General features: G+C 40.0%; 1 protein-coding gene across 1 annotated transcript in view; it reads right to left on the bottom strand.

Annotated features, from left to right (window-relative positions):
* The window catches only part of KCNIP4 (potassium voltage-gated channel interacting protein 4), a 231,020-nt gene extending 218,522 nt beyond the window's left edge, over positions 1–12,498 (bottom strand). The window contains exon 1 of the mRNA XM_060148436.1: positions 12,387–12,498. Coding sequence (XP_060004419.1) covers positions 12,387–12,498 — 112 coding nt within the window. The remainder of the gene's footprint in view (positions 1–12,386) is intronic.
* Positions 12,499–18,492: the final 5,994 nt, after the last annotated feature.

Raw genomic sequence — 18,492 nt, 5'->3', positions numbered from 1 at the left:
TTCAAATGGATGTCTGGGAAAGCACTTGCCCCCAGTATACTACCTTGATCTTACTAATCTAGGAACCTTAGAGTATTTCTTTACTTGTAGAGATTTAGAAACAAACAAACAAGCAAACAAACAAAACAAAAAAGTTAGCACTTACGAAGAAGGTTAGAGTGGAAAAAACATGAGTTCTAGCTTCTGAAGTCTGTGGTTGATTCCAACTCTGCTGTTTGGTTTCTCAGAAATGAGACAAGTTTCTTAGCTCCTTTGAACAAATTTCCTCACCTATAAAAGTGGTTATTGAAAATACCTGTGAACTATCTGATACGTGGCAGAACCCAGCATAGTATAAGTTGCAACACAAAGTACTCAGAATCAGCATAAAGAAAATTACGTTTTTGACAGCTCTGTTCACAATGTTTAGGAGCCTTTCTACCTAAACTGGTTTTGTAAGAAGAGGGGAGACTGAAGCAATAATTAGAAAATTTGAGTTACAATAGGGTGTGTGCCTTGTCTCAAAATTATTCTATGATTCAAAATCACTCTATGGTTTTGAAGCTCTATGAAGCTGACATTTTGATGACCTCTATTTTATGGATGAGGAAACTGAAGTTCAAGAAGTTTGGTGATTTACATAGGACCAACAGCCAGCATGTTTCAGGGGTGGGATTTGACCAGTGTCTGTCTGTTTTCAAGGCTCAGTGTCTCCTAACGTGAATGCTGCCCTGCCTCTACAGCCAAGTTCTACCATTAATTCACAAAGGAACTCTGTGTAGCTCATTACTTTATCATGACATGTAATAGGAGGGAGTCTGACTGCATGGGCTTTCATATCTTCCTACTCAAAAGATCTGTGATTCTTAGTTCCAGACTTTGTCACATAAACAAGATATCACACATTCTTACTTGAGATGAACACAAGCATACCTCTAAAAAGAGACATTACTCTCCCTCCCTGCTATTTAAATGTATCTCAGTAAAATGTATATAGTAGTAAGGCTCAGGAAACATTTATTAATAATAGCAATAATTTTATGTATTCCAATTTTCCTCCTAAATCCATACAGGCCCAGGTATTACTTCATCTAGAAAAAAAAAAAAGCCATGTTTTTTTTCAATAAATAATCTGATGCCTACTAAATGCCACTCTTGATGGTTGTGATGGGCATGATCATTGTTAAGAAGTGGAGATCATTTCATAAAGGAAGTGCATCTTGACTGACAAGAAAGCAGAACAAGAAGAGCATCTTCAAGCTACAACGTGAAGTTCATATCTGCACATAATTATGATTCTTAATGTTAGATTAAAAAGCATTAGCAATTCAGCCCTAAGACACAGTTTCTTAACATTGAGTTTGCCAACATGGTCCTCAGTGCCCACCTTCAGAATGTCCCCTGATCAACAGCAGATGGTGACAGTGCAGTGAGCACAAAAGCCTGGGCACTCCTACATTACAGACGGGCAAGTAAATTTGTGCCACCACTTTGAAAAGCAATTTGATCTTAAATATATGCTAGGATACATGAAACAGCCCGTTCTCTTTTTCCATTAATTTTTCTTCTAAGACTCTATCCTAAGAACATAATTCTAAATATGTAAGCAACTTCACACACAAAGATTCTATTAAAGAAGTTTTCAAATACTGGACAAAATGCAAATAACTTACATGTCCTAAAATCAGGGTAAGTGAATTATATTGTACACATTTATAGAATATAATGTAGGCATTAAAATATTTATGAAGGACCTATAATCTAATATAAAAAGATTTCTGCTCTACTGTTGAATTTATACTACATAAACTTTTTTACATACAGTATTATTAAGTTTAAAGGAACAAAATATTACCAATGGTTATTCTTTGAATGGTGGGATTATGGGCATTTTATTCATATTTCTTTCTTTCTGTATATTTATAAACTTCTTACAATGATTGTTTATTACTTTTGTAATGGAAAATCATTCCCTTTCTCACCATTCAGGTTTGACTTCCAATGCTATAATCTTCTCACACTTAAATGCAGTTTAGTGACTTAAAAATATATGTATATAAAAAGACTTTATAGGTGTATATAAAAACACAAATTATGTCTGATCATACCTCAACCCAGTGGTTCTCAACCCGGTGAGAGGTACTTTTGCCTGCCCTTCTTCCCCTCTCGGGATTCAGCAGTGCCTGGAGACACTTTTGGTCATCAAAGTCTGCGGAAAGGTGCTGCTGGCATTTTGTAGGTAGAGGCCGGGGATGCTGCCGATAGCCCTAGCATGCAGAAGACAGCACGCTCAACAAAAAATCACCCAGTCAAAAATGTCCATAGTGCTGAAGTTGAGAAAGCCTGCCTTAAACAAAATGTTTAAAAATTATATTCATTCAAGACTGTAATGGGAACTCTGGGTTTATTACCAGAACCTCTGAATAAACTTGCCTATCTATCATCACTCCATCCATCTACTCAATCCCATAGACTTTGAGGGTACAGAGACAAGTGCTCTGCCTATGTGGTGCTTGAAGTTTAGTGGAAGAGAAAGGCATAGACATCAAGTTTAATGTAATTTGAAGCGCTAAGGCAGAGTGCTTTGGGATAACAGATATGGGTACTTCATCCAGTTAGGTGGTTCAAGGGAGGCTTTCTGGAACAGATGGTTCCCGAGCTGAGCTTAAAGGATAAGAAGGAGTTAATCAGGTGAGGGGCAATGAGAATTTTCTTCTAGAAGGAGGGACAGTCATAATACAGGGAAAGGCATGACACATGAAATAGCATGGGGTGCTTGGGAAATAATGAGTTTGATAGCCTTGGAACATAAAATGGGCCCAGGTGAGGGTGGGGAAGGGGCACAGAGGCCTTAGGGCCAGAGTATCGTTTTCTGCTTCAGGAAGTCAAGAAATGCTTCCCAGAGAAGGAAGAATATGAACTATGATTTGAAGGTTGAAAAGATGTCTCCAGGAATATGAGGAGGGAAGGGCATTCTGGGAGAGAGAACAGTATATGCAAAAGTATGGTAGCTGGAGACCACACAAAATGCTCAGGGAACTTAAGTTTAGTGTGCTGAAACATAAAGTTGGGAAGAAAGAGGGAAAAAAAAGGAGAAATGACTAGAGATGAGATCAGTCAGATAGGCACTGGTCTGATAGTGACCTTTGTATTATATGCAAAGACATGGAGATTTTATTTTATAAGTGAAACAGAATCTTGAGTATTCTTGAGTAACAGAAAAGAATCTTGAGTATCAGCTCAGTCGCATGTCCGGAAAGATTTCCCTTTTGAGAATATGAAGTCAGGTTGGAAGAAAGTGGGATGGGGATGGTGTTAAGATGAGACACGTGTATTGATTTAAAGGGACAAGCTATCAAAGATGCAGTGAGAAACCCACTGATACATATTTGTTGTGCTTCCATGATATACTTTGTACTGCTCTGGACCCTATGGAAATACTGGGAAAATTCACTCTGTGCTGAGGTAGAGTGTTCTCTTCTCTGGCTGAGGAGAACATAAATGAACACAAAGTAAATGACTTGGGGAACAGTGCATGAAGGTTTGTTATTATCAAGTATACCTTGTATGACATACATCAGGACTGACTGAATTCAGATTAAGGAGGAACTGTGGTATTAGAGAGAGGGTAGGTTTTGATCTGGGCTGAAATGGGGAAATATGGGTGGCATTTGGGTAAGAGAAGGCATTGTGGGAGAAAAGGGAAGAATGGGAGGGAAGACTTAGAAACTGGGATCAATACAAAGTGTCCTTGAAAATGTGAAACTAGGTTATATCAACTGTCTGTAGTTCCCAAGGATGTGTGATGCTGTCACTCAGATTCAGCTCAAAGGTCACCTCTATGAGTCCTTTCTGATGTTCCCCACCTTCTAAATAGTACTGGTCAGTCTCTTCTTATGTCCCCCTACGCCTTGCAAAGATGTGAGACCAGGAAAATTTACTAAACCAATTTGTCTGTGTGTAAACCCCTCTTAGCTAAAACTATGCCTTTAAGTTCCCAATTACTAGCACCGTTAAGTTCCCAGTACAGTGCCTGGTACACAGATCACTTTTAAAAACCTTCATTTCATGGATGGTTGAATGAACGATCATGTTTAGTAATAGGTATGATGGAAGTTAAGAACAAAGACAGCAATGATACTAACTCTGTAAGTAATACAAAGTATTTGGTGAGCTCTGTGTTCCAGTCACTGTGCTAAACATAATTTTAAGAAATATCATTTAATTTACTTCTCACAATAATCCTATGAGGTAGCTACTATTATTCTCCCCATTTTTGAGAGAACCGACGTTCAGGGTGGTTATAAACTTTGTCCAAGACCATGTGGACAGTCAAAAGCAGAGCTGTGAACTGACTTCAAGTCAGTCTCACTTCAAAAAACATGAAATTAACCACTATTTATAGATTTTTCATTTTCAAGCGAATTCAGACTTAAGGTGATTTTACTTTTTAAAACCTTGGTTGATTCAATGTATTTGTCCTCGACGCACAAGACTCAATGTAATACAATAGTCGGACGACCAGTTTACTTTGAAGAGTTGAAATGTGTCTTTAACAAACCCACAAGATGAGGGTTTATAAGCTCAATGAAAAAAGCATAATGTCTTCCTTGCCCAAGAGGCAATGAAACCTAAACAAAAATCAGTAAGAAGGGGGGACCCTAATTGCCTAGCCCCAGCATCGACTCATTGTGTAACACAATCATGTTGATGGCTTAATTTACATAACAACCCTCTAAATTGGCCTACAAATTGTGAAATTAGGGGAAGGGAAAACACTGCACACATACATCCTAATTCAAAACACTTGCTAATTTGGCAGATAATTCCATCAACCCAAAAAGGACTAGACCCCCATCCACTCAATGAGACTAAGGACTCAAAAAAACCTAGATAAGTTTCCAAAAGGCGACATCTTACCAACCTGAGACCCCTTCTCAACGGGTTCCTTTATTGCCAACTCTAGTGTAGGGGTTGGCAAATTACAGTGAAAGGTCAAGTCCAGCCTGCTACCTGTTTTTGATCTTTCAGCGGTATTGTTTTACATTTACAATGGTTAAAAATTAAAATTCTGTGACATGTGAACATTGTATGAAATTCAGATTCCAGTGTTATTGGAAGACAGGCACACACATTCAGTTTTATACCTTTCGTGCTACAACAACAAAGTTCAGCAGTTATAACGGACTTCGTGACCCACAAAGTTTAAAATACTTAACATATAACAAGATGACTGACAACTGTTCTAGAATAAAGCTCGCAGGGGCCCAAGAACTTAGTGAAGAAATCACTGCAAACATCATGGGTTTGGCCTTTCAGATTTAGTGCCTAACTCAGTGGTTCTCAAAGTGTGTGCCCTGGAACAGCAGCAGCCTAAAGTGAGAAATCATTAGAAATGCAACTTCTCAGACGCTAACCTAGATCTACTGAATCTGAAACTCTTAGGGTGAGGAATAGCAATCTGTATTCCAACACACCATCTAGGTGATTTTGATAACACGTAAAGTTTGAGAACTGCTGGTATAACTCAAGGAATGTGTTATCTTTTCATAATTACAAGAAAGGCATTTATTGGCTTCTATTTGTATCCCAAGCACTGAGCTAGATATGTCACTTATATGTTTGTATGCCCTACAACAATCCTGAAAGGTTGGGCTTATTAGCCTCATTTTACAGAAGGAACTCGAACTCAGGAAGGTTAAGTAATTGGTTGAGAGTTACTGAATTAGGATTTAAACTCAGAGTTTCACTTGCCCTCACTTTACTCTGCCCTCTCCCTTATCATGTATGAGAGAAAGCAGCTCCTTAGACCGTGAGAGAGCTGCCCGGGTTTATCAGGTAGGCTTTGGCATTCTCTTGTTGAATATAAACAATTTCACAGACTACTAACATCAGACAAGACCACTCTGTACCTACGGATCAAGAAAAAAACAAGACCACTCTGTAATCAAGGCTGAGAAGAGGACAAACATGAACTTCGTTTAAACCACAAAAATAACCAAGTATCCACCATTCTAGCTAATGTAGCTAATGTAGCCAATTACAGCTTGTACGCAAGATTTATTAAGCCAATTACCCTGGATTACTGACTTCACTGAACAAAGCCCTGCTTCCTAAATCATAATCCTCTAACACAAGCTCAAATCCAGAAGTCCTTTCTAACACTCTGTTACCGAGATGCCCCACAGTTCTCCATGGTGTGTGTTCTCCTTTTCCGCGAAAAGTAACGAAGCCAAATTGTTTGACCACAGGTGTGTTCCTGGTGCTTTTTGGCTGGAAGTCATTGAAATGTACAACTCCTCCACCCTCATCCCTCCTAAGATTCTACCTCTCTGCTCCAGGCTGGGGTGGGAAATGGGTTCCCAAAGTAAGCAAAACTAAAACAATAAGAGTCCCCAAACCAATCAGTACCAAGCACATTGCCAGGTTCAGAGCAGACATTTACATGGATTAATTATATCTCAAGTGGATTAATGGGCTTTTTAGAACCAACCTGATTACAATAATGACTTCAGGAAGCTGCCTTTTTTTCCTTTAAATTACAGTTTAAATTCCTATTTTTAGCTTCCAGTCTTTACTTATCAAAGTCTTTTGATCCCTCAACTCATCAGATTTCAAATACCACCATCTTTGTGTAGCCTTCCCTGAAATTTTCCAACTGGATGAGATGCTCTTCTCTTTGTGTTTTCTAAAGGCCTTGCTCCCCCCACCAGACACTTTTTCATCTTGGATTAGTTATTCATGAGCTGTTTGGTCTTTAATTTGAAAACTTCCTAAGAACAGTAAAATGCCCCATGTCCTTTATTCCCCTTCACACAGTAGGTGCTTAGTAGATATTTGTTCAATTTCACTTAGAAATCCAAGTTGTTGTTGTTTTTTCCCAGTTATGGAATTGAAAGGGCTACTTTCCCAGCCAAATCAAAGTCCATCTAAGCTGGGCTTTTTCAGCTCTCTGCTGGACGTCTGATTTGAAATTATTTCCCAGGGCCATAAGGTTCTAACGAACAGCTACCTCAGACGCTTTTGGTGTGTGGTTTATCTCTGCTTTGCAGGGTAATACTGATGTTAAATCTTTCTAGCAGAGAAGAAAAGAAAGTAAAAAAAATCGTAATCAACTAATCAACAGTTTCCAAGTTACTTTGGAAACTTGAAGGAGGCACTAGAGGCTCTCAAGTATGTAGCACAAGTAGGAGTGCACTAGCACTACTACTGTATGGGAGTAAATTACACTCAGGCCATCATTTTTTTAGTATGTTCTACATATCAAGCATTGTGCTGGACAGCAAGGTTAATTATATAATCAAGGAGAGGGACTAAAACTATGTTTATTTCCCTTTACATTTTTTTTCTGTTTTTGTTCTAGGAATTCCACATTTTATACCATGTTCCTATGTTGGTATTACCTCACCCAGTACCCTGCATGTAGAACTTGTGCAAGCAACTTTCTGGCATATGAATTTGATAAACTTCTCTTTATCCATTAAAAACCCAGCTTAGAAATCATGTCCTCTGGGGAGTCATCTCTGATCACTTCTATCTCTTCCACTTGGGCTTAATTACCTTCCATTCTTTGTATCTCGGACTCGTACTGATTTAGCTACCATAATGTATTGCATTTTCTTTGTTTATACTCTACATACCCTTATACAACTGAGAGTTCCTTGAGGGTAGCAACTATTTTTAATTCATCTTTGTATACTGGACCTAGCAGAGTGCCTGGCATATTGTAGACAGATGAGAAACAATAAATGTAAGCCACTGCGGAAACACAAATAACAAAGTATTGGTAATTATTGAAGTTGTATGATGGGTACATCAAAGTTCATTATACTATTCTCTATATGTTTTGTGTGTAAAATTTTCCAAAATAAATGTTCAAAGTAAGTGAAGACCTTGCAAGATGTCAGATGTATCTTTCAAAATTTTTAAATTCCCACCGTAAATGAAGCTACTATATTGGTAACTACAACCTCTGTGTGCCCCAGATTTTTTTTTTTTTTTTCTCATAAGAAATACATTTGAGGCCAAACAACACTGCCCTGAAATAAAAAACAATCATGCCATTTCAGAACAGGTGCAGGTCAAGAGTATTATACTAAACATGAGTTTCTGGAAAAACTGGAAATTGACCTTTCACATTAAATATCTTATTGAGGAGGGCAATCTGTGGAATTTTGCCCATGTTGTCTTCCACCTAAATTGTTCCAGAAGCATAACTGGTACCTCTGCTTCCACTCTCTTACCTCTGAACTCACCTTCACCTACTCCCAGGCTGACGCACCTGAAACACTGGTCTGCCATATCGCTCATTATTTCCCCAAAGCTGAAGACTTTGACCAAATGGCTCTTCACCAGTGAGAGAATGTGTCCTCTCAGCATTCACCCCAATGGACCCCTTCAGACACATCTCATTTCAACATTCTGATGCCCGCGTGCTACAAGCTGCTGCTCTTCTCCATGAAAGCTACCCTCGGTCAGTGCTCAGGGTCACAATTCAAGCTCTTTGCTCAGCCTGGAATGTTATTTCCCCATTCTCCCATCTGGGAACTCCTTCTCACACTCTAAGTCCTATACAACTGTTTTTTTCCTCCATGAAATCTTCCCTTGAGCCCTTTCCAGAATGTTCCACTCCATTTGTGCCTCTACAGGCCATTTCTTGGGTTTGTGCCCAGAGCTTATTTCTCCTGTCTTGTTAGGTAATTAGTTTCCCTTTCTAGAATGTAAGGTTACTGAGAGTTCATTCCTTCAGTGTTCATCTTGTCCCTTCCCACCAACTCAGTCAATGCCTAAGAGAGGCCCTGCCCACATTTAGAATCCAATAAGCTATATATTACATGCAGCACTGTGAAATGATGAGATTAATCTTGTGAGTGTTCCTCCTCCTTCCCTTTATTAATGAGTGGATATATGTAAAACCTCAACTCATTATATTAAAATCCCATTAGTCATTTTAATCCTCTTTACAAATTGCTTTTGCTCCCTAAACCTTGAATTTTAACTGAAAGAGAATTATTTTTTAAAGTAGGGCTTTATTGAAATCAGAATCTAATTTAGGTGGGAGCAGAAATGTTTCTCTTTATCTTTTCCTATTCATGGCTAATTCTCACTAGCCATTGTAGATAATAATAAAGTAACACTGCTTTATCTTGACACTAATACAGAAGCTCTCATTCATATAGGCTCAGAACTACTTTCTAAGTTAATCAATCCACGGAGTCACACTAGAGAAAATACTCCACAATGGTACCAGTGAAGAATCATTGCCCCCTGAGGACAGTTTAAAGTTTGATGTTTCCTAAAAGAAGCTCATAGTTCTGCTCTGGGCCTCATCTTTACTTCTCCACCAAAAAGAGTGGCTAATTCTCTGGCCATTTTCTGGGCTATTTTTTCTAAGTGGTACAATCGCAGTTAAATGTTTGGCAATCTACACTGGGAAAGCCCTTTTTGGCCTTTTTATCATTTGCAGGTAGAAAGGATGAAGGACTTGATAATCTAATATTTTGTGGCTTGCTCTGTAAAGGTTTTTTTCTTCTATCTCCACTTGACTGGTGATCAAAAAGTTCTGTTTCTGCTTGGAGAGTGCCCCAATCTGAGAAAACAGAGACAGGAGGCCTAGGCTAGAATTCTTACGATTTCATTGGGTCTCATTGTTGGATTCTACTTGGGCTAGCCATTCATGGACATTGAATATGTCACAGATGGTCAAAATTCAGGGCAGGTCTTCGAGGGAAAGGGGCTCAGGAAACCACTTGGCTTGCTTCTGTTCTAATCCTGCCTCTAAAGTCAGTAGTCTGGTTTAGCTCACTTCATGCCATGCTTGGGTCCTATACTTGGGTTGGGAAATTGTGTAGCCATTGTGTAATCTTATTTCCTATGAATGCATTTCCCTCAGATATCTCATAGGGTGTTAGTGGACAGTTCAGTACAAGATTCAGGAATTCAGGAAATTTCCCACCAATGTTTTCGTTAATTCTCTTTCCCAGTATTAGGAAAGAGAAATAAGTGAAAAGTGTGTTGTAGTAGGAAAAGCACTGTATAGGATTCAGCAGTCCTTGGATTCGGTTCTGTCTCTGCTCCCAGTTAGTGTTGCCTTCTGATAAATCAGTCAACATCTCTGGGTTGCAGTGGTCTTCTATGTAAACTGAGACAGTTGGACTAGACCAGTACTTTTTAACATATACTTCAGAACAAAAAAGGTTTTTTTCCCATTTTTTTCCTACTTGTCAAGGAAATATACCTCATGTATGGTGATAACCTGCATCTTTGTTATTTTAGCACAACCAAGCCTTGCATATTGAATCCAAAGTTTGCCCAGCTTATTGGACATTTTACACAATATCTTAAATGTGTAGGTACATCATCTCTATATATGTGTGTGTTTAGAAATAAAGATTCATATATGGACATGGATATTATTATTTGGGTATGAATGCGGATACCTATCCCAAGAAAGATGTTTCAGACTAGCTCAAAATTCTGTGATTCTATTTGCAGGAGTTAGGTTTACAATTCTACTTTTTGTATTGTTGGAACTCAAATTTGAAGGTTCTGTCAGAAAATCTTTAAGTGACATAAAACAGCACTTAAAGAATAAAAGCTGAGTTATTTGCAGGGGGCTTTTGCAAACTTGGGACTTTTGACTTTAAATGTCTACATTACCAACACTGGCAATAAAAGAACTGTGCGCTATCTTATAGGGCTGTGAAAGTTGACTTCCTCGAATCCCTCCATGATGGTTTTCCTTAGAGCCTGCTTCATCTAGTTCTGAAACCAAGCCATCTTGAGTATAGTGCACTAAAATTGTGGGCTATGGCTCAACTGAATCCAGAGAACAAAAACTAATATGGAGAAGGAATGAAACAGAAGCAAATTTTTCCAATCATAGAAATTGAAATGATCTTATCTGTATTTTGTTAAGTCACCACTAGTGAGTGCACTGAGGCAGAAATCTCAAAATAATGCAAGATTGTTGTGTAGCACTTGGAAAAGTTTGTTTCTGTATTGTTTTCCTTCCAGTAAAAAATGTAAGGTTAAATAAAATTACTCCCACGGTTAAATAAAATTACTGTGTAATATGAGAAAAAGCAGAAATTATTTTCTGAGGTTTTATTTAATCCCATTACAATATTATTCTTATGTGTGCCTGAGCAGAATTTGTCACAGATTGAGAATACTTAAAAGAAGATACGAAAATTGCATGGAACTTTTTCTGTTCTTATAAGGTCTAAATAGTAGAACCTAATGAACCCACTTGTAGAAAAAAGGACTTTCTGAAGATAACATACATTGACAATTATTAACGTATTAACAGAAACAACCTGTGTACCGGATGGATATAGTTTGGGATGATGTCATCTTAGCTATCAGGTCTTAGCTCCTTAACTTGGTCAGAAAGATTAGAAGCATGGGCAGGCTTAAATATGTTCCTCATCTTCCCCCATTGCACACAACGTGAGAAGTGAATATTCATAAATAACTCGGCAGTAAAAGATCATATCCTTAGGAACTCCATTCTTTCACTTGAGAAGAAAGAAGAGCTTGGATGTAGAATTGACATCAAATAATTAGGGTTTAAATAATTCAAAGCATGTTATTTCAGTAGAAAGATTGTATATATAAAACTATATATAAACTATATATATATAAAACTATTAAATGGAAGTTAATCAACTTTTTTTACTCCCCAATCGTTGTATAGTAGAATTGATTTGGGTAGTAAAACTTATATTAGATGGATAAAATATTTATTGGTAGCACCAATGCTGTCCTTTGCTTATATGGGTTCCCACTCAAGAGACAAATGAGCAAAGTGGCTTCACTGGAAAATGCAAATGGAACACTTTTGCAAATTAAGAGTTCACAGCACATTTTTGCTAAGCATTCATTAACTCAATTTTAAATCAAAAGCTTACCCAGAAAGAAAGAAAAAAAAAGCTTACCCATTTTATATCATAATCAATAACCCAGCTCCACCCCCATACCTCCTAACTAATGAGGCAGCCACATATTTCCCTCACAAATCTGGATACTCCTCCAGAGGATGGAATTACTAATGACATTACGGCGTGGTAGCCAACACGAAACTTGACAACCAAAACAGCAACCTGTATTATCACCCCATAATAGAGAGTCCTAACTTCCCACCTTGGAACTATATTTAACCCATAATATCACCCTAAACTCAAATAGGTTTCAAATAGAAAGATAATGGCACAATACCCCTTCCTTTCCAATGTCAAATATCTGGATAAACAGAAATGAACTGCCCAGTGCTAGGCGGCTCCATGTCAAGCATGCATATTTTAAAACTTTTACTTTGCGTATTAAGCCTGCTCAACTTCTGCAGCGTCTGTATCCACTTCTGAACCAGACCTGACCAACGGCACAGATGGGAGCGACCACTTTACCTTCCGAAAAATCAATCAGTCCCAGCAAATGAAGCAGCTTCAGAGATGCACATATAATCACAACAATACCCACTGTTTGCAGTCCTTCCGACTCCCACTCGAGAGTCAACATCCTTCAAGCTGGTAGAGCATCCCAGCCTCCGAACCCCTTCGGAGTGGAGGGAGTTAATTAGAGAATCCGAGCAATATCTGGCTTGGAACGAAGACTCACGAGGGGGGAAAGTGAGCAGCTCCTCAAAGATGCACCTGGCAAAGCAGCGGCCCCCCGGGGTGAGGACCGACCTGGGCTGAAGTCCAGGCTCTCATACTGATGCTGGCATTTGCCTGGTAGGGTCCCTCAATCACAGCGCGCCGGCCTTGGGACTCTGCGCTGCAGCCAGCGAGTACTTGCACTTCAGAGCTGCTAGGGAAACATCTGTTGGAGAACCGGGGAGTTTGCTGTGTCCCTGCCGAGAAGAGACACTCGCAGGAAACTTGCCCTGGAGAGCACAGCGGCGCTCTGCGCGCTGACGACGCAGCACCGTGCTGAGAAGAGCTGTCTGCGCGCTAGTTTGCAGCCTGGTAAGCTTGCGAATGTCCTCTTTTTGCCATAGCAACTGCTCTCTCTTCGCGGAGCAAGTTCAACCCGCTCGCTCTCAGGCTGCTAGGAAAAATTCAATTTTGGTGGCTGGGGCCTACAGCCCCTTAAAAAAGCCCCTGCGGAAGCCCATGGGCAGCTTTTCTCAGGAGAAAAGTGCAGGGGCAAAACATCCACGATTCAGTGGCTTTTTTCAAGCGGGGGCATCCAAACCGCAGCCCACTTGCCACTACACTGGGCCTGTTCTGGTCCCCGTTGACACATGATTGAGGGCATTATTAGGGAGATTGATTTAGTCATTATATTTACAAACATGGGTAGAGGGGTGGGCAGAGCAGTGCCTTGCAAGAACACTGCTGCTCAGTAACTGCCCCCTGGAAGGTGAGTGCTACGATCGTCCTTAAATTCTTGCTTTAGCCTGTCTCAAAGCAAAGTTTCACAGACTTCCCTAATGATAAAAATTACTCGGCTTGTTAAAAACAATCTTTTGTGGAGAGTCTGATTCAGAGGATTCTGGAGTTTGTGTTCTTAAACTAGAAGCTAGGTGCTTCTTACCATCAGGGAAGCATGAGTCCTGCTGCCCTGAAAGATCCCAAGGGGTAGTCTATTCCAAACCACACCAAGCAGCCTAGGCAGCTTTGTGGGAATGGTCACTGGATTCTGGGCTATGTCAGAACCACGCTGGCTTAGTGTGGTTTTGACATAGAACCCCAGCCCAAGAGTGGTGGTGAAAAGAATCAACTGGGATTCTGTATGTGAAGGGATTTTTAGCCCCTGGAACTCACTATGAAACATAAGGGCTTATGAGTAATGTCTTAGACCCCAGGGGATATCTCCTGGTTCTGCTACTTTCTTGCTTTGTGATTATTTTGCAAGACACTTAACCACTCTGAAAACAGTTCTTATTCTGTGAAGTTGTGATTATGATCCTTCAATGCTTTATTTAAAGTTCTCCATTTAGGGCTTCCCTGGTGGCGCAGTGGTTGAGAGTCCGCCTGCCGATGCAGGGGACACGGGTTCGTGCCCCGGTCCGGGAAGATCCCACATCCCACATGCCGCAGAGCGGCTGGGCCCGTGAGCCATGGCCGTTGAGCCTGTGCGTCCGGAGCTTGTGCTCCACAACGGGAGAGGCCACAACACTGAGAGGCCCACATACCGCAAAAAAAAAAAAAAAAAAAAAGTTCTCCATTTAAAGGGAACTCTGGCAACTTAGAGTGGTCATAATAATAGTTAACATTTACTGAGCATTTACTATGTGCTCATCAATATTAGCTCATTAACTCATCCCCATAGCTCTATGTGACAGAGATTACGGTCATCTTCATTTTATAGGTGAGGAAACGGAAACATAAAGAGGTTAACTTGCCAAAGCTGTGGGCACAGCTCTTGGTAGACGAGGAGCGTTCATTCTTTCATTCAGTTATTCTTTAACATTTATTAAGCTGCTACTATGAGCTATAGATGATACATGAATGATAAAATGGGAAACAGCGTCCAAACCTATCCTTTGGGGACTTACAGGCTAATGGCGGAGGCAGGCATGAAATTGAATGTGACCCATAAATGTTCTAGCACTTGAGTAGGTATCTTTGATGGTACAGTGGGAGCACAAGAAGGGAACGTCAGCTCCACCTGGGGAAAGGTGGGTGGTGGTAACAGGAAGGAGACTTCACGTTGGAAGTAACCGTCAGTGATGGTAGCTTTCATCATTATGGGAAATATTGTATCATACACAAGCTTCAGGGTAGGCAGGCTTGGGTTAAATACTGATTCTGTCATGTGAACTGGGGGAAACCTCTCCATCTCTGAGTCTCAGTTTTCTAAATCCAAGATAGGAATGCAGCTGCTTCCTTGTCATGGTTGACATGAGAGTTAACAGACCGTGGAGAGCTGAGCCCAGCCCCTGGTATTCCCTTGCTCAGCACAGGGTAGTTGTGGGATTATGATAGAAGTGCCAACTCTTTAGAGGCTCTGCTGGGTCTAGATGGATAAAATGACTTTGCTCTTCTCTGGTCCGGCTACTCCTCCCTGCCCCTAAAGTCTAGTTGTAGTCTTTTCTCCATAAAGACTTTTTGAACACTCCAGCCCAAAGGGCTATTTTTCTCCTCTGGGTACCAGGAAAATAACTGGTACATACAACTTTAGGTCATCAAGTTGGCTCTTTTCATTTTGGATAATACGCTTATGGGAGATATCTTTATATCAATCGGCCCAACCATCTAAACATGTTGTTTTTCAGTTGCATCACCAAGCCAGTGAAGGGGAAACAATTCTCAGCAGTTGATGGGAAAATAAATGTTTTAAGTAACCATTCTCTGAAATTCCTGCCAACATATAGCTATAGGAAGTCAAAAGAAGTTATAGAAATTAATTAGGTCAAACTATAACTGTATTTTAAAATCCTACCCGATACCATATTATAGTTAAAAAAACTTAAGGTACAGAGAGGTTAAGTGATTTAGTCAATGTCACACAGCTAGAAAGTAATAGAGCCAGAATTAAAATATCCCTTTGATACCCAAATTTATTATTCTCCCTTTATGCATTTCAGCAGATTTCAGCAAATATTTGTCAATTGATCTTTTGAATTATAGAGTTAGGCAAAGTATTTTAAAGTTGCCACATCCCATTTTCCAGGAAAGAAATCCCAGCCCTGCTTGAAATTCACATAAAGCCCCATGGGTACGATTTTGTTAATTCCAGGCAGTATTTCCCTTTAGGACAATGGCATTCCTAGCGTAGGATCCACCAGCTGAGAGTCTTGGAGGCCAATCCCTTTCCTATCTACCTTAGCTACGTTTGTACTCGGTTTTCAGAACACTTTCTGTTGGCTCCAGCTATCGATCTTCTAGCTCTCAAAGAATACAATGGGCTCTTTCACATGCAGCCCCCTAGGATTTTGTAAGGTAACACCACCATTGAAGAGTTTCATTCTTCATCTGGAAATCTAGGGAAATGGGAAACACCTGGAGAAGAGTGTCTCTCTCTCTAGGGGCATTTTGGGAAAGAATAGTTGGCTGCATATTATTTAAAAAAAGCAACAACTCCAGCTTAGGCTCTATCATTTTGTTGCAATAATTTGTTAGCCCCAAGTCAGGTTATTATATTAAAATATGCTCTGGCTTTCTCTCCCCATTCCCAGGCTCACCGCTTTCTTTACATTGTAAGGAATACCCACCATAGGAAAGGAATACCAAAGGAATAAACTAACATTTCATGCTCACTTACTCTAAGCCAGGCACCGTATACTTTACATGTATAAATTAATTTAATCTTACCACAAACCACAGTTAGGTACTGTTATTCCTATTTCAAAGAAAAATAAAAACCAAGGTTATTGAGATTACATTATTTCCACAAAGTCACATTCAATAAAGGGCGCACTCAGGATTTATGTCTGATTAACTCTAAAACTAATAGCCACTAGCATTTATGGAGAACCTATAAATGTTAGGCACTATTCTAAAATCTTTATGCATATTAACTAATTTAATACTTTCATAATTCCCTGAGATTTATATTATTACTTGGGTTTCAAGGAGAAAGTTCAGGCTTTTAAAAGGTGAAGTGGGGCTTCTCTGGTGGCGCAGTGGTTGGGAGTCCGCCTACCGATGCAGGGGACCCGGGTTCGTGTCCCAGTCCAGGAAGATCCCACATGCCGCGGAGCAGCTGGGCCCATGAGCCACGGCCGCTGAGCCTGCGGGGGTGGGGGGGGGAAGATGAAGTGATTTGCCTGAGGTCTTGTAAAGACTACTTGGCAGAGTTGAGATTTGAATTTAGGCATGTTGGGTGCCAGATTCTATGCACCATGGTGCCTCTCCACACCATGATGAAGGGTTCTTTAACTGGGGCTCTGCTAAGGGACCCTGAAGAATCGCCAGGAACTCTTGGGAAAATGAACTTTAAAATGTACTCAAGGAGGCATGGCCAAGCCAATTAACTGGTCTGAGGAAGAGAGGATCAGTGAGTAGACTTTCAATTTTCTTGCAGCAATCCATTGTGATCCTTTAAGTAATCTCAAGTGAGCTAATTTGTCTGAAACTGGAAATTGATCACTTCCTCTTCTTTTTGTAGCTTCAGTTTGAAATTTCACCAAGTTGAGAAAACATATTAAAGTTGGATAGATTTACCTACCTACCTATTTCCTCTCCAAAATATAGGTAGAATGACAATACATACAGGAACTAGTGAAGTCAAATTTAAATTTAATCTTACTAATTTATACTTGTGTCAACTTTTAGAGATCATTTAGAGATCAAATCATCCAATCTTTTTATCTTACAGGGGCTTAAAAATGAGGTGCAGAGAGCAGAAATGACTTATTCAAGGTCAAAGTACTTGGTAAATGGACAAAATTGGCTTGAATGTCATGATTCCTGAGCTATTAATGACAGGAGAAACCAGGACGATACACTGAGAAGTTAAAAAGAAATTAAGTTCTAAAGGAAAAATCTTCTACTCTCAGTCAATAGGAGTTAAGAGAAGCAAGACATCAATGTGGTTGGCATCATTGAGAAGGTCCCACTGAAGAGAAAAACTAATCTGGGTCTTTAAAAATAAGTGAGGAGAGGAGGAATGACTTTCCCAGAAGTAGAAATGCACACACGCTAGGGCAGCATTCACGATGGTGGCGTGGCTGGATTGAGGCCTCCTAAGCAGGAGAGAAAAATGGTCCTGGAAGAGGCAAGTAATGAGGACAAGGTTGTTGTATGACCCTTAGTGTCTCTTCTAATTTTAAGATTTTCTCACCAAAATGATGAAAGCTATTCACTTTCTAATGCCGTCTAATCTACCCCAAACCCTTACTTCTACCCTTAGTATATCACATATCTCTATCTTGGGGTTTCTCAATTACTTGCAAAGATCCCTAAATGTTCTCCAGACAAACTTTCACTCAAACATGACAGGACTCAAGCTATTTTACTTAGTCGCAGGGCTTATTCTGAAAGGTTAGTAAATGCGCCTGGCATGCATTTCTTTAAAATATGTATATGGTTGCCCATTAAACAACCGGCCTCCTGGTTTGAGTGCCCCATTGAATCCGTAAGTTGTTTGTAGGAGAATACCTTCCACTTTAAGAATTCCAGCAATACTGCACTAATGTATTTTGAAAAGAGTTCTCATGTACCTTTTTTTTTTTTTTTTTTTTTTGCTGTACGCGGGCCTCTCACTGTTGTGGCCTCTCCCGCTGCGGAGCACAGGCTCCGGACGTGCAGGCTCAGCGGCCATGGCTCACGGGCCCAGCCGCTCCGCGGCATGTGGGATCTTCCTGGACCGGGGCATGAACCCATGTCCTCTACATCGGCAGGCGGACTCTCAACCACTGCACCATCAGGGAAGCCCCTCATGTACCTTATGATCAAAGTATGTGGAGTATGTAATCTTCATATAAACAATTGTCAGACTACTTGGAAATGCAACAAGAAAACTTTTATAAGAATCTAATCTTCCCCTGTGATTTATGATTTTTTTTTTTTTTTTGCCTGCTTTAGTTTCCTTTTCCTGGCCTTTCTGGCCTAACCTGAGTGG

This window comes from Lagenorhynchus albirostris, chromosome 4 (assembly GCF_949774975.1).
Source record: "Lagenorhynchus albirostris chromosome 4, mLagAlb1.1, whole genome shotgun sequence".
Taxonomy (NCBI): Eukaryota; Metazoa; Chordata; class Mammalia; order Artiodactyla; family Delphinidae; genus Lagenorhynchus; species Lagenorhynchus albirostris.
The sequence above is the reverse complement of the archived record's forward strand: the minus strand, read 5'-3'. Positions and strand labels throughout refer to the sequence as shown.